Source organism: Uloborus diversus, chromosome 4, assembly GCF_026930045.1.
Source record: "Uloborus diversus isolate 005 chromosome 4, Udiv.v.3.1, whole genome shotgun sequence".
Taxonomy (NCBI): domain Eukaryota; kingdom Metazoa; phylum Arthropoda; class Arachnida; order Araneae; family Uloboridae; genus Uloborus; species Uloborus diversus.
The window spans coordinates 27,312,810-27,335,351 of record NC_072734.1 but is presented as its reverse complement, the minus strand read 5'-3'; the positions used below and the strand labels follow the sequence as shown (position 1 = coordinate 27,335,351).

At 32.8% G+C, this 22,542-nt stretch overlaps 1 protein-coding gene across 1 annotated transcript; it reads left to right on the top strand.

Moving 5' to 3' along the window:
• Window positions 1-5,583: 5,583 nt before the first annotated feature.
• LOC129221149 (small integral membrane protein 14-like) lies at window positions 5,584-22,298 on the top strand. The gene is made up of 5 exons (XM_054855594.1): window positions 5,584-5,740; window positions 15,579-15,660; window positions 15,737-15,785; window positions 17,122-17,270; window positions 21,352-22,298. The coding sequence occupies exons 2-5, from the start codon at window positions 15,586-15,588 to the stop codon at window positions 21,388-21,390; spliced, it is 312 nt and encodes a 103-aa protein (XP_054711569.1). The 5' UTR covers window positions 5,584-5,740; window positions 15,579-15,585; the 3' UTR covers window positions 21,391-22,298.
• Window positions 22,299-22,542: the final 244 nt, after the last annotated feature.

The window sequence follows — 22,542 nt, the reverse complement described above, 5'->3', positions numbered from 1 at the left end:
TCCGGGGGAGCTGAGCCGGTTTGATATATTCCAGGGGGAGCTCAAGCTCCCCCAGCTCCCCTGGTTCCGACGCCTATGCCTTGTAATGCTGAAACATGCGTCATCAAAAATTAGTGATTTGTGCAATAAAAATTTTTATTTATTATTTTACTGTGCAGTTAACTTATTAGATGCAACATGATATTTACTGAGACACACTTGATTGTTATGTCAGAAACTTTTTTTTATGGTTATCACTTGTAACACATGCATGTCCACTAGAGATAGATTAATAGATCACTACTTTCTAATGATAATTAAATTACACTCTGACTAATTACATATTTAGCAGTAAGTTACCACTAGGGTTTCCAATCCCGAATCCCGCAGGATATTTAGCAGGATTGATCCCGCAGGGTTTCGCTCTCAATCCCATAATTTTTTTTCCCATTCAAGTGTTTTCCCGCTTTTGCCGCTCATAAAATGATTATTTTCACAAGCATCATCTGAAGTTAAATCTTCTTCCTCGTATATCTGCAAGAAGAGCAAGTAAAACTGTGCGTCTTATATGACCAACAATGGATTTACCATTTCAGAACATAATAAAAATAGAGTATATTTTTTTGAGAATGAATTGGTCAGAGGTTCCAATTGTCATACATTCAGCAATTGAGAAAATGCGTAAAACGTATAAGCATTTTTAAAAAACATCACTAAAATTTAAAATCCAGTAAATTATGATTTAAAAAATGGAGAAAGTGTATTACGTAATCTAAAACCCACTGAGTAGCCTGAACGCCATGTTGTAGCAATGCATTCAAAACCTAAAAGTTACAAAAAGTGCACTCCGAAGAAGAAAGCAATGAAAAATCTGACATTATTTATGTATTTGGCATGACTTTAAAAGGGGGTGACAGAAAATTGTGTATGAAACACAAGATGACTCTCATGACAGTGCAGTAAGTTAAGCTTCTCATGTTTTTGAATTCCTTTTTAAAATGAGAGGTAAAATGAGCTAAGTTATCCAAACACTTTTACTGAGACTGTGACTTGTTGAAATGGTGAAATCGAGCAGTATTCATCAATTGCTGTAATGAATCAAACTCACTGATACAGTGAACCGCGTTTATTAAGCAACAAAAGTGCTATCAATGCAAGTTCAATCGGATACAGCAAAACACATATCCAACAGACATCGTTTTTGTTTGAAATTTGCAGTTCTCGAGCAAAAACCCAGCATAAGAAAAGAAAAATCTATTTCAGATGGTGATGAAGTTAATGCGGATCTTTTTCTGTCCACAATTATTTAATTTTAGCAAAACCAACTGCAGTGGAGTCACAGCACGCGTTTGCGTCTAGCACATTATTTTTTGAGGAAAAACCCTTTCCCATCCTATTTGAGAGGCACACTTTTGCTTACCAAACGATAATTGCTAATTAGGATTTGACTTTCTAGTGCTTTACAATTAGAGATGTACCGAGTACTCGATAACTACTCGGTACTCGGCCAAATTTTGATCAGATACTCGGCCAATACCGAGTAGTTGCAAAAAATTGAATACATTAAAATTTACAAAAAAGCTCAAGCATATATAATTTTCTGCAACCATTTACAATTCAAATTTAAATTTTGAGAATAATGAAGTTTGAAATACTTCAATGGAATAAATCTTGGTTCGAATGTCTCAAAAGTTAATAAAACTTTTTTGTTAAAATTGTGCAAATATGGAATTTTTGCTACAAACTAAAATTAGTTATAAGATATATAAAAATACCTTAACTTTAAAAAACAAAAGGAAATAAAACAATGTTAGAAGCACAGTGCAGGATCACTGCAGACACGTGTTTTGGCGTTACGAGGAATTTCTTTTTCAATGCACAAAATGTGAGCTTGTTGATTTAAAGGCATCTGGCAAAAGTCGAATTTTTTGTCGTATGCCTTTACATTCTTTAGTTCACATGTTATGCACTGAAAAGACGATCCTAACGTGTCTGCAGTGTTCCTGCACATTTGTTTTTTTTTTGCTTTTAAAAATTATTTATGTTTAGCGAACTAGACCTATAATGAATAAATTTGTATAATTTGTTTTAATTCCAACTTGATAAGTCATACCTTTTATTTATTCATTTTTATTTTAAAAAATATTATTTTTGCAAAATTTTGTAGTTAAATTTCAGCAGGAATTTAGTTTAAAAACTATTATATGGACAAGGAGGTCTATACTACTATTTCAATAAGTTCAAAATTCATCGGTGTGTGTCGGTGGTCCTTCTTTCAACATAATTGGTACTGGGAAACTCGGCCGAGTAGTGAAAGGCCGAATTACTCGGTAACTTGGTACTCGGCCGAGTAGTAAAAGGCCGAGTACTCAGTACTCGGCCAAAGTGCTACTCGGTACGTCTCTATTTACAATTACTGTATGGAATTTAAGAAGACTACTAATTCAAGTAATAAAAGCACTGCATCCGAAAAATCACAACTTTTTCTCTTTGTCATAAAAATTTTATTTTTTGAAGCATAAAGTCAATACTGCAGGATTGGCACTTTACAATCCCGAAATCCCGTGGGACTAAATTCGGTGAGGGATTGGAAACCCTAGTTACCACTCTTAAGCCAGAACTACAAGCAATTTACAGACAGTTCCCCGATGAGTCTCTGGATGCCATAACTGAGCTGTCGGAAAATTGCTTTTAGTTCTGGGTTAAGGGACGCCTAACTTATTGCTTTTTACATAAGCTTTTACCCTCCTTACAAAAGCTGAATGGCACCATTGCTTGCACACTCTCCCTAGTATGCTCAATTAGTGTAAGTTATCAGTTTGAAGGTGATCTCAGTTCCAATAAGATAACATCTGCCGCCAGCTCAATTATTGGCTGTTTCAAAATGATGAGTCCATAAAAAGGATGAATCTGCAGTCTGGATATCAAAACCGGGCTGAAGATAAAAAAAAAACCTTTCACACAAATAGAATATTGATGGTGCAATACTTTCACAAAAAAAAGATAGTGAGAAAAAAATCCGGGATTGCCCCCCCCCCCCCGGATACTTTTATATTTATAGAAAGTTCACCCTTCTGAATACAACTAAGTGAAGGGTTTCATGTTTCTAGTTGTAGGGGTTCTAGTCATAATTTCGTATGTTGGTGTAGTTTTTGCCAAAGTCATGCATGTTTCTTAAGTTTATTTACTAGTCTCGTTGTCAGAAGTGCCCACCTGGGGGGGGGGGGGGGGGTCATGGCGCAGACTGTAGCACTGATACTTTTTAGGGAGGGTTTTTTTTTTGAAGGCTCATGCTTTGGGAGGGGGCTTAGCCACATTTGGGGGGCCCGTCTTTGTCGCCGTGTCCACCCCGTCTTTGTCAAGTATTTCTATGGACAATGAGGCTGATATACTGTCAGGCCTGTATTTATAAACTTTGGGCACCCTGCAACAAAAATCTGTAGGGCCTCCCCACAGAGGCCAGCAGTACGAAGTATATCCACAAAGTAAGTTGCGTTTGGTAATATAAAGAGAATATCGTATACGAATACAAAAAAGATATTTATTGCTGAAAAATTCACAACTCTTAAACTATACTTCTACATAACTCCCAAAATTTTTGCAGGCATTTGTTTTAGCATGGCACAAGTTCTTGTATGCCTTCTTCATAGAAAAATGGGGCCTGTGTTTCTAACCCATATGGTAACTTGTTGTTTCAGCTCATCATTGTTATTGAAGTGTTGCACACAAAAGAAAGATTTTCAGAAATTCCATAGCAAGAGCACTAATTAAAAACCTGAGGTTTTCCTTAATCTTCACTTCAGTTGCGCAAACAAAGATTATCACTCACCAAATATAGACGTCCGCTTCGTTCTTCATCGTTTACCTTAACCTTATCATGTCCTTCATTGAATAACTCATCACATTTAGTCCATAAACCTCATAGATTTTTCCAATAAATTTCAATTAGTTTAACTTTCTTTGCATTTAGAAAATGAATCACAGATATGATTTTCACAAGTGACCTGGATTTTCAATATACACCGACATTTTCAATTAATATCGACATTTTAATTAAGTACTACAAAGCATATGTGACCAACAGAAATCTTAAAATGGCGTCATCCTCTTCTCCTTGACTCAGACTTACAGCTGCAACAGCAGTGCTGTGGCACATAGAAATAGAAACGGAACTTATACTTTGAGGATATAGGCACCTCTTTTGCAACATAGTAATAAGTCTTAGTGCTAGTTTTTTTAAATCAACTTCTTCGGCCGTTGAGCTCCTTAAGGACGTGTGTCCCCCTCACTGCGGGGTCTGCAGGTAAGCAGATCCAAACCTGTATTCCGCTTTTGAATGCAATCTGCCCGTCAAACAAAATAAATGTAACTCAGCAGTAAGTTACCACCTCTGAGCCAGGACTAAGGTATGCAACATGCATGCTGCATGCAGTAAACCGACATCCTGGTTATCCCATCCAGAGACTGCAGTTTCGTCTTTGTTATGGACTCATTAGCTCAAGCTTCAGTAAGATGACATCTGAGGCTTTCTGCTCTGATATTCCCTATTCCAGACAGACGAGTCCATAATAAAGACGAAATTGCAGTCTCTGGATGGGACTATCGGTACATTGCATGCAAATGTGAATTGTTAATTAATAAAAGCGATGCAATACATACCCAATTTTGATGTTCTCTTTCCATTTGAGTTAAATCTAATTCATCGTCGCAAGGTTCGTCTACGGGAAACCAATACGGTTCGACCAATCTGGGTACAAGAGATGGATAGCTTGGCACATTCATTGTTTTTGTTTTTCTTTTTTGAATAATGAAAAATTCAATTAATTTTCACATTGTACACATACACTCATATCAAAACAAAACAAAGCTTTGATGTCACTTCAGTTCACTCTTTAATTCCATATGAAAAATGGCTACTACTCTTGCACCGTACACTACTCTGATTGGCTGCCATATAGCGCTTTAAGGGGGCTATAGTTATTGGCAAGATACTCGCTTTTCATGGCATAAAACTGATCAATTACATATAAATTTTAATGCATTTAGTAATGGAAGGTGAAAAAGGCGCTTGGGATTCCTTTTGTTCGCTAATATCGGGAACTGGAAAAGAAATGTTTTTCCATTTTTGCCAAGAAAAAAGTACTAAAAGCAAGGAAGTTCAAATTTCTTAGAGGAGGGGGGGGGGGGGGGGGGGCTTTAGCCCCCCTATATGGGCGCCCATGGTTCAGTCTCGTAATCTTCCACATTACTGTAATACTCTAATGAACTTTTCTTCTCTTGAATCAGTAAAGTCCCTAAATCAGAACCCGATTAACTTTAGAAGTTGGAGGATGATCAGTATTATTTTCGAGCCGTGCCGTGAGCTTTTAGTTACTGGAAAATGATTAAAATTTCATTCATTGAAATAAAAGCTTCTTTTACTCAGGCTGTCTGAGCTGGTGCTGCGCTGACCAAATCTCAATGCACGCCAAAATGCATGGAATCTGAAAGTGCGCCAAGTTACTGGAAGGGTTGTCATGAAATTGCAGGAGTAGTAGACTCGGAATAAACATAGGTTACATTGAAGAAGACCGCCCTACCCTATTTCTAAATTCGTTTTCTGATTCGTTGTTCTCATAAAAAGGGGTACAATGCTGTAGCAATACGTGTCAAAACATTAATGTACCAGTAATACATTTGTGTTTATAAATATACCTTGACAGTATTGTCGTGTCAGAAAATTCTTTTGACAGTTGTATTTTGACCTGCTCTTGGAAAATAGGTAAGATATCACAAGTTGTTTTTGAGAAAAGCTCTGCTTTAATTACCACTTCCTGGTTCCTAAATCACTTGTTTGTAAACAATAAATACTTATTTTGCTTTACATGCACATGCGATGTGAAAATATTTCGAAATTTCATTGTTGAAGATTAAACATATGTTCAACTAGGGTGCATTAACCAAGTATAGAATATCAATATTGTATTACTCTTGCAGTCTAGTAATCAAACTTAATTTTTATTAGCATTATAGAATACAGTTCGAGAGTTTTTTTCGTTTTGTTTAGTGCCTGTAATTTTCAGTATTTTTGTAGTACATTCTATGGGATGGTCCTAAATAAGCAACTAACTGTTTTCTCAGTATTATTTCCCTATTAACTATAGAACTGTATAAAAGTTGGCATATTTTTTCTACATTTTTATGCACGTTGGAGGTTTTTTTCTTGAAACATCATTGATTGTGATTGATAGTCTCGAACAATTTATTGTACCATTATCAGCCGAATTACGAAATCATATCTCAATGTAACCAGAGTAACATTTATGCAAAATATTGCACATCCCATCAATGAGAGGAATTGAAAGTTGACCTCATTTGACAAGTGAGGTTCACCTAGACCGAATATCCAATCTGATCCAAGACCAATATGATAATCGGTCAAGTGTCACTTCACCGCATTTAAAATCTTCTAGAACCAAGTTTCCCAAACTCTGAGGAATTTTGTTGAAGTTATAGAGATTTGGGGCATTTCACGGTATTTGTGACATAGGGGTGTCCGTAACAAAACTTGTTTAAAGAGGTTAAATTTTTTTTTATATATTGAAAAAGCACATTCCAAAGGACATGCATGTCATATTTTTTTCTTTATTTTTTTTCATATTATCCATGTAATCACAATCAAAACATCAAAATACAACTTTTATCGTTACAGACTCTACATTGAGTTTTCTTTAATAGTGGCTTGAACTGAATTTCAAGCCAATACTGGTCTTTGGGACAAATAAAGTAAAGGATTATCTGTAATACATATAATAATTTTAATCAAAAAGTGCATTTGTTAAAAAATTATAAGTGTAGAGTCCGTAACAGCCAAATGTCCCTATTCTGAGTTATGTGCTAGAATTGAACAGCAGTCTTTAAAAAAGTGAGCTCCAAAAGCTGCTAAAAATATCAAGCTGCCAAAATGTGCTAAAAACTATTAAATATTTTTCATATTGATAAACAGCGTTCTTTCTCACTCAATTCTAAATTTTCCATTTCCATAAGTTCCAAGTTCAGCTAAACACAAATGTTCTTATTTCTTTGTCCATGATTTTTCCCTCCCTCTTTAAAAAATTTGATTTGATTTTTTTTAATAATTAGAAAAAAAAAAAGAAAAGCATTACAGAGATCCACTCTTGTTTTGTTTGATATTCTGATGCTTCCAGTGGTTTAAACTAAGTGTTCATTTCTTAATTTGTAGCAAATAGGGGTTTTAGAATTTAGCATTTTGTAGTTAATTGACTGGATAGTCCATTTCCTAAGTAATTCCTACTTTGGCCTTGAAAGTATGAAAATAGTTTTTCTACACTTACTGATGATGTAATGCATGATTATGATTGAATTACAAGGTCGCAGAATTTACCATTCAATGTTTCTTTATTGATGATTATCTTGATAAGTGTAATTTGCATTATCTTTGACAGGATAATAAAAATAATATTAATGAAAAAAAAGAAAGCAGGAGAAGGATCAGTTTATGTAGCATTGGATTAATTTTAAGTTTGGTAGAAAATCTATTTATCTCTGACAATGATTGATGTACATCAGGATTTGAATCAAGTGCTTGTTAAGGGGATATCACACGAGAGAAATTACAGGACATCGCAACCGCAACGCTATCTGGAACTGGTTTTTCTACTCACTTCCACAAACGATCGCTCCAAAATTCTCGTGTGCTATGGAAATTCGCAGTTGCTCGTATAGGGGCAAACTTTTCCTCCGCTAGAAAAAAATTGCCTTTAATTCTGGGCAAGTTACGAAGGAACCAATCAGGGCGCTGGGATTTCGTGATGTCAGGCAGTGCCACTGTAAAATACAATTGCAATCGTGGCGATAGAAACGTGGGGATTCCTTTTATTGTTGTATTTATTTTATGTTTCAAAAATTTTTAGTTACACTTGAAAAAACGGATGAGCGACATTTAATCTTTGGTTTTGCATCTGATTTTGAATTTAAATTGATACTTATATGTTAGTTAACATCAGTGCGAATTTTATGCATTTCTTAATTTATATTGGTGTTTTTCGTTTCATTGTGTTTTTGAAAATTGTTTTGCACAAATGTTACAATGGGGTCGTTTCCAAAATTTTAAGCGTATTTTTTTCTGAAAGAGCATGCTTAAAAACATAGGATCTGACCATTTTTTAAATAATTTGTTTTTGTTTAATATTTTAAAAAAATTACTTAAATCGTTGTGCTTTCATTGTTTACATTTCTGTCGTGTGACGTCACGAATGATGAAATGCCATTCGTGTTGACATTCACAGAGCAAAATATTTAATTCGCATCTTTACTCACGTGTATTTGTGACGTCATCAAGACCACGCCTTGTTTGAAAAATTGGACATTTAAAAAAATTAATTAAAAAATAACGGTTGGGAAAATGAAAGTATTTTCGGGTCCAAGTTATTTTTTTTTTTTTGCTTATTCTATCAATTTCAGTGATAAAAGTACTACTTTTGACTGGAGGAAACCACCCCATTCTTGAAAAAGTTACGTGAAAATTCCTTTTTTAAAAAATCATAGCATTGAAGCTGTACTTTTTAATTCAAACTGATGGGTACATACAGTATGTACCATTTGAAAATACTTAAAATGTAGGAGAATGAGAGGCAAAGTGAAATGGTGAAATATTTACTCTACTTTTAGCTCCACCTTATTTAGTAATATTTTGACTGTGTAGTAACACATGTACTCTATTCCAGTCAAGAAAAATAATCCCTCTGAAAATCAAAGAATATGATAATACAAAGAATTTTTTTAAAATGATACGCACATTGTAATATTTTGTTGAGATGTCAAAAATGCAGTGTTAATTTGCTCAGTATTAAGCTTATTTGTATTATAAATGCTTGCATAAATGCGCATCATCGTTTCATTACATTTTTTTAAAGCGTCACTTTATTTTTAAATGTCTGGAACTATTTTAATAAACTCGGCCGCAGATTTTCCTGTGTGCAATATGTATCTAGTGGCGTTATATTTGTGTAGGTTAAAGTGTTAGCACATCTCCAATATATTTATGAACTCGAAGTTTAAAAAAATAAATATGAAAGGTCTATTGATCAGAGTTTGCTGGCTTTTTTTTAAAAATTTTTCATGTTTGTTTTTAGCTATGAATTTAGGTATAATTTGTTAGAATTAAAATTTCTTCTTACCTGTCAATAAGTGACTAATAATGCCTATCTAAAATTAAGATTTAATTTAGTAGTTATGGGAAAAAATAAGCCTAGAGAAGTCATATATTCTGTATGTCTTCTTTAAATGTAACAAGAGTATCACTTTAAATCAAACATTCAATTAATAGTAATAAAAGTTTTCTGAAATTTTCACCATAAGTTGTACAAATTAATGTTAAAACTCAAATATGAATTTTACAGGAGGAGCTTTGGAGACTGCATGAAATAATAACTGATGCTCTAGCTCTGAAATCATTGCCTTGATCATTTCCTTTTTTTTTTTTGCCATCTTTTTACAAACCCACATGCAATTAAAGCTGCAAGAGCTGCATTAAGTATTTGATTACTAATTTCATCCATAAGTGTCAAATTAAAGCAAAGCAGTGTGATAACCAAATGCAGAATTGACAAAAAGCAATGAACAAGCACATGGATGTAAACTAAAAAATGGTAGCCCCCGTTGTGAACAAATCGAGCAACCGGCAGCAACCCTATAGGCAACTTCCCTTCCGAAAAACCAGTTCCAGATAGCGTTGACGGTTCCTATTGCGGTTGCGATGTCCCGTAATTTCTCTCGTGTGATATCCCCTTTAGGGTTCCTACTTTGAAGGGAAAAATTTAGTTTGGGTACCCTTGTCACAATTTGAAGACCTTATTACTCCTGAAAGCACCCTCTCCAAAAATTATATTTGTCCCTGTACCTGGACAAAAGTTGCTATCTTTTCAAAAGTTTTGTCAGTTAGACTGATAATTTCTTTTTTTGTATATAGTCAAACCTTGATATCTCGAACCTCCTTACCTCGAAACCCTTGATGTCTCGAAACAAAAATTTTCCCCAGCATTTTCTATAAAAACCCCTATGTATTTTCCATAGTTATCTCGAAATTTATTTTTCGAAACCCTTGATATGTCGAAATTTTTTTCACAAGCAAGTTTCAATTGTTGTTTTGCTTCGGCAATTTTTGTAGTAAAACCAGTTCCAGGGGCAATTGTTTAACGTTTTTCATCCCTTTTCTTGGAAATTTGTGAATAGGGGATTGAGGCAAGATAATAGGGGAGTGTTGGCATGAAGGGGGTGCAGTGTTTTCCCCAGAATTTAGAATCTTTGCGCATTTCTCTCGAACATGTTGTCCTTTTTGAAGAAAGGGGTTCGATTTTTCGTCCGTCAGTTTTCAAGCGAAAACGGAAAATGCGTTCCTCGTTTTCTTCATTCAGCTTTTTTAGCTCCTACAAAATGGCTGCTGAGAACTTTTTGAATGTGAGGTTACTGGTTAAAGATAAAATTAGAATTTTTAAATTTTTAGGTGAAAAAACCAAGTTGAAATTTTTGTTTATTTCAAAATCTCATCCTGTGCACTTTCAACAATTGGAAAATTTTAAATCTAGTGAAATATTGAAGACTACTTTATTGATCGTAATTTGATGTGGTCCAGTAGTACATATATAAATGCATATAGCGTACGTGTGTGTAAATGTGAGAGTTAGTAGTGTAATTTTTTAAAAACCTTGATAACTCGAAAACTCGATATCTCTAAAATTTTTCCCGTCCCGAGAGATTCGAGATATCGAGGTTGTACTGTATTTCTGTATTCAAAATAAATCTTTCACGATTACTAGTAACTTGATACAGTCAATAGATGAAGGTTTTCCTTAAGCTTAGAGATAGTAAAATTTCTGGAAACTTTGAAGCCGTGGGAGAATTGTTTTTTCCCCCGGTATTTTCAGGGAAAAGTTGTATTTTTACTAATTAGAATGTAGTTTAATAGATACATTTTCTTACAAAATTGAAGAAGTGGTTAAATAAAAGTAGTATTCCTTCTTTAATACTTAACGTTTGCTATTAAACATTATTGAAATTAATCAAATCATTATTTGACAGTTAATTTTGAGAAGAGCGATTTTTATACATTGCTAATATCACAAAATTTCTAAATTGGTGTTATTGATGTTATTCTGCCCTCTGTATACTTCCAGTTTTATGAAAGAAAAGTAGCATAAAATACTTGGTGCGCAATGAATTTAAATTATCTTACAGCTTCTATTATCAAAGTTAGTGTCTTCATGTGGGATAGTGAACACAGGTTTGTCATTTAGGAAGGTCAGGGGGAGTTAGTAATTGCCCCCTCCTTTGAAAAATTTAAACTTTTTACTTTTTAGTGCGTGTGTTTTTTGTTGTTTTCAAAAAAGATTTGCATTGAGTAGAAACCCTTTGCCACCCGTCCTTATATTCAAAATGATAGGCCTGACTGAACATAAAAAAAAAAGAACCATTAAACGGTATTAAAATGATAGACAACAACGGTTTGGGACATTGAAAATGAAAATTACATTAGGCAGGATATTCTTTTAACCAGTTCTTTTATTCTAATAAGTGGACTTGATTGTATTTTAAATTTTAAAATACATTATTTTGTCCAATAATTTTCAAGTTTTTTCTGAATACCCTTCCGGAGAAAAACTATCCCCCGCCTCCCCCCCTGCATAAAGAAAAAATTGTTTTATTCCTAAAAATTTCAGGTTTTTCTGACCATGCTCATCTTTGAACATCAAATGACAATACAGTCAATTCGCGATAACTCGAATCTAAAGGGAGATATCGGAAGTTCAACTTACCGCCAGTTTCGGTTTTCAATCTTTTAATATTAAAAATCATTGAATATTTTAATTAATATGTAATATCAGACAAACTTACAGAACTTAAAAGTTTTTAAGTACAATCTGCACAGTTTAATCAAAAATATTGAGAGAAAAAAAAAATCAAAAGCATAGTTTTGATTTCGATACTGCTGGAACCACTTGAATAGAGCTGATTCTACTTCAGGAGAAGGTGCACATCTTTATTAGTTTTAAATTCGGATTCATGGATTCTACCACTTTAGAAGTTTCTATTTTTCCTTTAATATCATTGGCAGAATACTTACTTAGACATCTTTAATTGTAAAGAAATCTCTCTCTCTCTCGGGAATTTATCAGCAAATGATCGAACTAAAGAATGAAGGGGAACACATCTTAACATAGGTTAGCCTTTATGACAATCAGTACCAGACTTAACAACTTGATAACTTAAAAGCAAATCTGCAGTCCAGCGAGTCCAGCAACATGTCAAAGTGTAAATAGTACTGTACGTAACAAAAGAAAACTCATTTCTGCACGCGTAACTCCATTATCGCACATTGGCTCAACAGGTGCTCTTCTTGCTTTAGAGGTCTATTGTGCAGGATTTGCAAGTGAAGGTGAATTTTAATTTTTCTCTCGTCGTAGTCGCTTCTTTCTTTTTTTTTTTTTTCGAAATAAATTTCGAGTCGTCTTGGAAAGAAACTTTGAGTTTAAGGAAGTTAACTGCAAAATATTGAGAATAACTAGCAAGGAATTAAAAACCATCGTATATTTTAATTAATATGTAATAACAGACAAACTTACAGAACTCAAAAGTTTGCAATGTTGATAAGAAAAGTAGCAAATAATACTTAGGTATGCAGGGAAATTAAATTATTATTACAGCTTGCATTATCAAAATAAGTATTTTCATGTGGGATACCAAACATAAAAAATTGAACAAAACAAAAAAGTATTGGAACACAAGTATCATAAAACAATTTCAAAGTTTCTAATTCACTTGTTTCTTTTTTTTTTTCGAAATAAATTTCGAGTTGTCTTGGAAAGAAACTTTGAGTTTAAGGAAGTTAGCTTCAAGATATTAAGAATAACTAGCATATAATTAAAGACAAAAGGGTCAGGACTTAATAAAAACTTTGAGTTATCGAACATAGAGCTATCGCGAATTGACTGTATATTAAAATTTTTCTAAAACATTTCCACTAATTGATATTACTGATACACTAACTCTGTTTTGTGCATATTTTTACAATGTTGATAAGAAAAGTAGCAAATAATACTTAGGTATGCAGGGAAATTAAATTATTTTTACAGCTTGCATTATCAAAATAAGTATTTTCATGTGGGATACCGAACATAAAAAAATTGAACAAAAAAAAAAAAGCATTGGAACACAAGTATCATAAATTTTTTTCAAAATTTCTAATTTTTCCCAAGTGGAAATAACCTTTTCGGGGAGAACCCTCCTTCCCCCAAGTTTCCATTTTCCTCCCCAAACATTCCTATTTCTGCTCAAGCAACTTCAGCCTAGCTTAACATTCTAATTTAGAACACCAATGCTCATTTCTTCCTGGGATTACACTCTTACTTTTGCATTTTGAATGCAAAGCTATATGGTACATGCAACAAAATTGAATGAGGTTAAACAGTACTCAAGACATTTAACCAGGGTTTGTGATTTTTAAAACTTAGATTTTTTAAAAATATTAAAAAATTTGTAGATATTAATTACTTTACATTTATATGAATAAATATTTCATATAATAGATGAATCCATTCAGCTTACTTTTAAAATTAGGATAAGTTCTCTAACTATTCAATACATTTGTAAAATTTATAAATATGTTATAATGCTTAAAAAAGATGTGGTTTTGTTTTATACTTTTTGCAAAAAGATAAGGTTTCCATCACCATGTGAGCTTTCAGTGTAATATAGTGTATTTTAGTGTAAATGTAGTGTCTGGATATGGCCTTGGTCATGGTGCATGAGAAAAACTGCAAATTTTTATTTTGTTCTGAATTGTAACTTTGGAGTAAAAGCAATATTTCGAAAGTGATACTCTGATATGCATACAGAAAGCGGGATCTATGTAGTTTTCCCTATTGAAATTAAAATTGTATTTACAGTGTAGTTAAATTTATAGCAACATAATCTAAAAATATAAAATTACTTTTTAAAAATAAATCAACTGGTTTTAAATTAATGATTTTGTTAAAAGAATCAATTGATTCTAATCAATTGGTTTAAATCAATGATTTTTTGTAACTCGATTTGAATCAAGCTGATTTTTAAAGCAATGAAACCTGCATTTAGCTATTCCATCTTGTTTTGCAGAATAAAGGGAAACAACAGATCCACCCTATTCATTCCTTTAAATAGTTCTTTGCTAGATGATTTCAAAAGTGTGTTTGTACTTCAATTTTTTGATGCATAATTGTTTTGAAGGAGTCCTGAAAAGTTTTAGAGTGTTTTAGTTAGTGCATTTGTTATGTATTCAGTGGCATCACTTGGGGAGGGGGGGGGGGTGTCTGGGCCACACTCTGGGCAATACCAAAGTGGATTTAATAGTTTATAAAAATAAGAAATACTTCAATTCTGAAAATTTAGCTCCAATATATCTTAAACTATGAACGCATCTGTGTGTAGAAGATATACTAATACTATGAAATCCTGTTTTGTTTTAACCAGTTAAAACCTACTCTGATTGTATAGACAAGATTTGACATTTGGCCTGGACAATATTTAAAAACAGTGTTTTTTTCCCCCCAATCCTAGTGTATGACTCATGGTCAGAGTTAAGTCAGTTTTCCTACAGACTCTATAGCCCAGTTAAGTTGCAATCCCAACCATATTCATTACCTTTTATTTGCGCAAAAACCAGTTTCAACAATAGTGAAACATTCTTCCTCAAGTCCTTCCCTGTCTCCTTGAAACCCTCCATGCATATCATTCCTCAACTTTGTTTATCCTTTGTTTTCTTTAAGTTGCAGCAAAACCAAAATCCTTTTCCATTTGGGTTTATGCTTCAAACAGAGGCTAATGACTTTGCAGGACATTTTGATGGATAATGTTTATTTAATCAAAATTAGTCGACCATAACACTTCAGTCTAATTTCAAAATATAATTGAGAAAAAGTTTTCTCTTGTGCTCTTTATTTATGTTAGGTTTGAAGTAACCTAAACAAAATGGTTTAAAAAGCAGTGAACTAGTTTGTGAAAAATGCAAGAAGACAAGTTCTTATCTTAGAGATGGATGTTTTTCAAAAAAAAAAAAAAAGTCTAGTTCGAAGGTTTGCTGACCTTGATTATTGTAAACTTTTGAACTGAGTTAGTTTTCTCAAATACATAGATAAGCAAAGACCAAGGGTAAAGACCAGGTTGTAGAATTTTGCAGTTTTCATGTTGATTTGTTTATACTTTGAAATGTTTGTCATTTTTCTCAGAAAAACTAGATTAAATATGAAAATTTAGCTTTAAGAATTATTTTGTAATATAAAGCAAGTTTTTTTGTACTTTTTGATGAGCATTGTTTAGTAGATGAGAATAAACAATAGTTGTAAGACAACTATTGCTTATTCTCATTACGTACAAATTTAGCAGATATATACCTTTGCTACTTGGTAAAGTCAAGCTTTTTTTCCAACCCAGAAAGTTAACAAATTTCTTAAGAAATCATGTCAATATAGTAGATGTCAAATTAGAATGCCATTATCATGAAATTGTGTGAGTTCTTTGAAGGTTAGTAATTGTTTTTCAAAACTTGACTCAATTTTTATTTACAGATTTAATATGGCTGATGATGGATTTGATCCGTGTGAATGTGTGTTTTCTCATGAAGGGGCAATGAGGAGATTAATAGCTTTGGTAAGAAAATAACTAATTATAAAAGATTTGTTATCCAATTATGTCCAACTATTTACTGTTTCAAATTTTATTCTAGCTGAGAAATTCACAATCATACTGTACTACTGAAGAATGCTTTATTAATCGTAAGTTTATATTGAAAATAATTTTTATACTAATTCTAACTTCATCTTTAAAAACATCTGAAATTAAGGTGCTCAGACCCCTTGGGGGGGGGGGGGGATCATGGTTTTAGAACTCCTAAAATTAACAAAGTATTGCAAATTAAATTTCACAAAACAAGTTTTAAACACCTATTACTCTTTTTAAAACAGCTATTTTTAAAAAATATGCATAGTAAAATGTTTCCGTTTTTTCCCCTGGAAAGTAAAGGGTAAACTTCAGGGAATTTTCAATTATTTTGCCCCAGAGAAAGAAAAAAAAAAGGAGTTTTTGTGTAATTTCATCACATTTTCACTAAAATAGTCGCTATATTTTACAATTGATTGCAAAATAATTGCTTTTGCCTATGTTTTGGCTGAAATAGTTACCTTTGCTTCCAAATAGTAGTTTAAGTTGTTAGTGGCAACCCTGCAAGTATGAAAATAGCTCTAAAAATAGTCTGGAAAACCTATCAAACTGTAACGTTTACTAAAAAATAAATGAAATGAAAGAAAAAACAAATGGATTAAATTTTTAATTCAAGGGCAAAAATTTTTACGGCAAAAACACGAAGAAAGTAGGTCTAGTTGCAATTCATTATGGGGCTTTCTACAATTGCCTACTGCGCAGATTCTAGAGAGTACCTGAGGTCATTAGATTATTAGGAGTATAGAGATGACAAGAAATCCTAACCGAATACTGGGTTCTTGCAGGCCCTCAAAAGCCCTAAAAAAGTCAATGGCCATATTTGGGTCATTCCATGACACCAATATTTCACTTTACCCCACATTCACCTACTCGTCAATTATGAATGATTGATTTAAAAATGAAAAATACATATTTAAAAAAATTAAGGCTTCAAAGGGTGAGATTGCTGAAAGTGCCATGACAATAAGTGATTGGTTCACCAAAAGGGGGGAGGGGTCAAAGAAGGTGCAGGGTGCGGTTAGGTGGGCAGCACCCCTGAAGCTGACTTTAAAACATTTGGGACACAGCCTTAAAAATCATAGGGGCGGCCACAGTAAGACTCCTTTTTTCCTATTCAAAGCTCCAATGTCTGAACACGATAAGAGGGAATTACGCTTCAAGTTCTTCAGCGAAACTAAACAGATTTTTCTTAAATCAAGGCATTGGAAAGTTAAGTTGGTTTCTATTTGCTGCTGAGTAGTTTCAAAATTTATTCTGCTTTAGATAGATCTCTTTCTGGATGAATTAGAAGTGAAATGTGTTAATAAATTGATTAATAATATGAAAAATAATTCAAAAGTATACAAAGCCTTACTTTTACTTACATATTTTTAAAACCTTTTGTTTCTTCAGCTCCTGGCCCAGTTGCAACTCAAAGTGATGGATCTGATGGCACTTACATGATGTTTGCTATGGGATGGTTTCTGTTGGTCGGTTTGCTGTTATTTTTAAGACCTGCTTCCTTATCTCAAAGAGGAGATGATAAGGCATCGAACAATCAGGTATGTATCATGCAAAGTTTGATTTTGTCTTAATCAAAAACAAAACAAAAAAAGATTTGACTGAAGATTTTAGGTAGCTATTAACCAATTTACATGCATAAACAAAATGATATTTTAAAGAATTTCTAACAGCATTTATGGTTTAAATTTTCTGATTGAAAGGTTTTTGAAGTACTCCCGATTATCCACAGAATAGGGTGGCATGGTAACCACGGATAAGCGAATTCAAGGATAGGTAAAATATTATGACAAAACTATACTTGTGTATGCAAATAGAGCATGAAAAGATCAATAACACTTGCAGGGGTAGGTGTTTCCTAAAAATCCTAAAATTTTCATTTTATTCTCTACTTTTGCAGAAAAATGAAATTCAGTCTAAAAATGAAACTTTTCATGATGCCTTTATTTTAGTATAAAATAAACTTTTAGTAGTCTTTTTGTAGACCCGACCCTAATAAAAGAAAGCGAAAAACCTATTCTGCTGCTGCTTGGGGTAGGGGGGGGGGAGATGCAGTTAACCAAAATATATGCTGAATATAAAGTTGTTTGTTTTATGTATACTTTAACTCTTTGCAGTCGTTCATCGTCTGCAAAAAATATATGAAAATTAAATAATACAGAAAATAAAAACAACTTTGCTGCAAATGTTGCAGAAAAAGAGTCAGGGGAAAGGAATAGTATCTGATATTTTTGATTTTTTCTTCTTTGAAAAGAAACTAAAAATATATAAAAAGGGGAGAGGGGGTATAATATATTTAGGGCAAAATTTAAATGGGTTGTCTCAGGTAGGAAGTAATATTTATTTTTATAGTGCTTATCTTGTGTTGTGATCTGAGAATTAGCTTGTTCTTCCAGTACAAAGAGTCAGGTTGCTTTGTGTTTCTATTCAGTGAAGTTGGATTATTTCTTGCACATATAAGTTTTAAATTCAGTCACTAACTTTTAGTTTCAAAAATGTAAATAATATAATAATTTGTTTTATTGTTGTGGTGTCTAATGAAGAGTCGCAGAGTTCAAAAGGTTTAGATGCCTCCAAAAGTCTTGATAACAAGATCTGCTAATTCTGGAGCCTGATGGCTGTAAGAGGATTTCAATTGGTAGTACTCCAAGTTGGAGGAGGGAGCGAATAATGGCTTGGCAATTAAAAACATTATAAGGGGTTAGTTGTGAATGGGGACAGTGCTTGCAGATGGGATAGGATTTAATATTAGTTGGTGATTATCTTCATGTCCTGAAATGTCCAGTACATAGCCTAGCTATTGTAGAAGAGAGGTTTCTTGGGCAGTGAAGGTCGGGGATTGTTGCCTTGCTGAAATGCTGATTGTAGATCCTTTGCCTGGCAACAGCATTCACATCTGTGAAGGTGGCTGTTAGAGGTTGATCTTGGTTACGTTCTTCCTTTGCAAGGGCATCTGGACACTTATTTCCCTCGATTCCGACATGAGTGAGGATCTACTGGAGAACACAAGTTATCCGGAGTGAGTGGAGAAGAAAATTAATTTCTTGTGTCAGTCTTGTCACACCGTTATGTATGGCCTCGAGTGCTGATTTTGAGTTGGAAAAAATCACAATTTCTTCTATTAGGTCTTTAGGAGTAGGGGAAGAGAGACAATTAGAAAGAGCCTCTTTATTAGCAATAAGTTTGCTAGTAAAGTTTGAGGCAATTTGGCCGTTGTTTCATGAGGGATAAATGATGGAGATGCCTGCGCCTCTTTTATTGCAGTCAATGTCAGAGGAATCATCTGTGTAGATGAATACACTGTTTTCTTTGGCAAGTGAACGAACAGTGTCTTTTTCTTTCTGTAATAAGATTTGAGTTGGTTCTTTCTTAGGGCATGTTTCAAGTAGGTACATATTGATTTTAGTACTCTTAGGAGGTCTAATAGGAAAGAGTGGTTCTTGAGTTATGTCCAGAGAGGAATGGACAAGACGAATGGCCCCTCTGTTATCCCTGTCTAATTGCAGTGTTGATGATCTCTGAAGCCTTGATGTGCATGTCCAAGCATTGAAAGCTCCATGAGCAATGTGATCTTTATTGTGGCTTCTGATTTTATTTGTGAACTTTATGGTAGCAAGTTTCCGTTTGTTCTCGAGGGAAACAAGACGACTTTTGAATTCATCCTTGGTGTTATTAGCAGAGAACACTGCACCAATGATAATTTTGGGTGCTGTATATTGGACTGAGTACAAATTGTCTTTGGCAGATTCGGACTTATGTGCCCAAATAGGGGAGCAGTACTCAAGTACCGGCCTGATGACAGTGCAGTAGGTACTTATTAATGTTGATGATCTTGAGCACCAGTTTGTGCCAGAGTTAGCGGAGGATGTTCAATTTCTTTAGACCTTTATTTGCTGTGGTTTTCATATATTTTGTAAACCTCAGTTCTGGATCTAGAATCACTCCCAGTTATTTGGGATTTTCGACGCGCTTAATAATGGTGTTTTCAATTCTTAAAACAGGTTGGTAATTTGTTTTATTAAAATGCCTTTGGAAAACAAAATTCTCTCCCTTGTGGTTGGAAAAAGCAGACAGGAATGGATGGTAGATCAGCACATGGTGCCAGGCAGAAAGGATGAATTTAAAGCATTTTGTTCTGTTTGTACATATCTTTTCAATATTGATAATGATTTTCAAAAGTATTGTCTCATGCTGATGCAGCAAGACAAGAGGTTGACAAGTAGCTTGAAAAGTCTAGCTGTATTTTAAATTCCATGTTCTTCGTCTTTTACTGAAAACAAATTGGTTATGATGAAGCAATCCAAATCCAAAGCTTTTGCTCTGAAATTCACTCCAAGATAAAATTTCGAAAGCAGAGGTTTTCTTAGTTTTATTTGCCGTAAAAAATATTTATTCATTTCCATCTTTGAACGATTTATCTGTAATTTACAGGGATATTTTTTGATGATTCTGAGATAGCAAAAAGTATCAAATTATCCGATACTGTACATAATAAATTTTGGACTTGCACCCTACTTCAAATCCCTCCTTATTAAGGATATTTCTTCATCATTCTTTGTAATTCACTTTGATGAAACAACAACAAGGTAAATAAAGAAGCAATTGGACATACATTTATTCTACTAATGTGTGGTACATACTATTACTTCATAATGTGTTACTGTTTTAAAGAATAAAAGATTGAATGTATTCCAATGTAGTTTTCAAAATTGAATTTGAAACGTTTGATCAACCACTACAAAAATCAAGCTTATAAATTTTATTTAAGTTAAAAAAAAAACTTGATATTTTTGTCCTAAAATTTTATCAAAATTGTGTTCTAAATTTTTTGAAATCACCACTCCGACCCCTGCACTTGCATCTATTTAAATTATAGTTAAATCAATATTAGTGTATGTAAAAACTAGAAAAAGGATCGCTCATTATTGCAAATCGTGCAAACAGAATAATTGCAACAGATCAATCTAGGTTATCCCAAACACACAAAAGGAGAGAGGAAAGTAATTCTTTCAAGAATTTCAGAAAAAAGGAGGAAAAATCTGGAAATGTATCTTTGAAGTTTTGCTAATAAGTGCATAAATAGATGTTTCCTGAACGTGATTTTACCCCTGCCCCCTTTCCTGTTTTTTAATGTGAATAAATGCTGACGATTTTAACCATGTTTCTCTTAATAAATATTAAAAACAATGAGCTAGACTTATCCTCGTCATGGCAATCTGAAAAATCATAGAAACATTCTGGCATGCCAGGAAAAATAGGTTTAAAAAATCCATTTAAGTCAATTAATGAACATATGTTTAACTTTAAATGCAAGTTCTGTATATTTTTAATATTTTCAACAGCTTAATGTCATTAAAATATTATTAATTCCATTTTTATTATTCTGAAAAATTGATTAAAATGAAGCAGACAGTTGTAGTTCTAAAACTGACATATTTTAAGATTACATAAAGAATTTAATATAGAAACATAGATAGAAAAAAAAATACCCTTTTTAAAATTAATTTTTGAAATGTAATTGAATCACTCGAAAGTCTGTCCTAGTTCCTTCAAGAAATAAATACCATAATTTTATGTAAATAAAATGTATTTTGCTACAAACTCATTTTTCTATTATTTTAGGGTCCTAGTCAACCACCACCAGGTGACTCTGTACAGTAACAGAAGAATGCCTGCAATTATATATTTTTTCTTGAATGATATTGAAAATTAGATTATCTTTATGGAATTGTTTGTATTATATACATTCCAGCATTGTTGTAAAATGCACTAAATTCTTTTATGATTGTTTGTTTTAAATATGTTATTACAAATTTTGTGAAAAGCTGAACTGATTACATACTAACATTGTTATAAAATGCACAAAATTATTTCTATGCTTGTTTCTTTTAAAGTGTAATTTAACATTTATGTGAATATTTCCCTTTTTTAAATCTTGATCAGATACATTTTACCATTGTCCTAAGAAAGCACAAATGTGTTCACTAAATTCTTCTGAAAATAATTTCTTATCTAAATAGAAATTATGATTAAAATTTTTATAAAACACTAATTCAAAATACAAGTAAAATCGTAAAATTTCAAACTAACTTTTTTGCAAGATTTTTTTTTTTAATTTATAAGTGCAAAGCTTTTAGAACAAAATCAGAGTTTATACTTAATTTCTTCCCTATTAAAAATCAAAAAGAGAAAAAACTAGAACTTCTAACAGAAGTAAGCATTTACTTAACGATCTATTTTAGCATTTAATATGTTACTGCTATTTTTCTCAAAAAAATTGTACTGCAAATGAAAAGAGAGAAATTGTCTCCCTCCTTGATAAGAGATACTTCTTGTAAAGTTCTTCCTTGAAATATGTGTTTCTTTGAACATAATTTTCATGGAATCAACGTTTGGTTTTTAATACGTTATCAAAAAACGTGTAACAACAGTCCTAGTCCTAATTACTATCTTGAATATGTCCAATATCAATATGTAAATACTGCATTTTGAGATTTTGTGATATATATATACAATATCTTTTAAACTTTCTTTGTAATATTTATTATCCCAATAAAAAACAAAGTTTGATCTGAAATTCTCATATGTGAACCTAGTATAAAATATCACTATAATTTTAATGAACAATTTTCATTCACAGAACAGTAACCTACTACTGAAAATTATTCCATGAGTAACAGTTTCCAAAGAACTAAGTACCGCAAGATATTTTGAATTTTTGATATCTTAGTAGCAATTTTTTCTTTAAAAAATTTCTTCTCAACCTAGTCATGAAACAGCTTTCTGGATTACAGTATTGAACCTCATATTTGT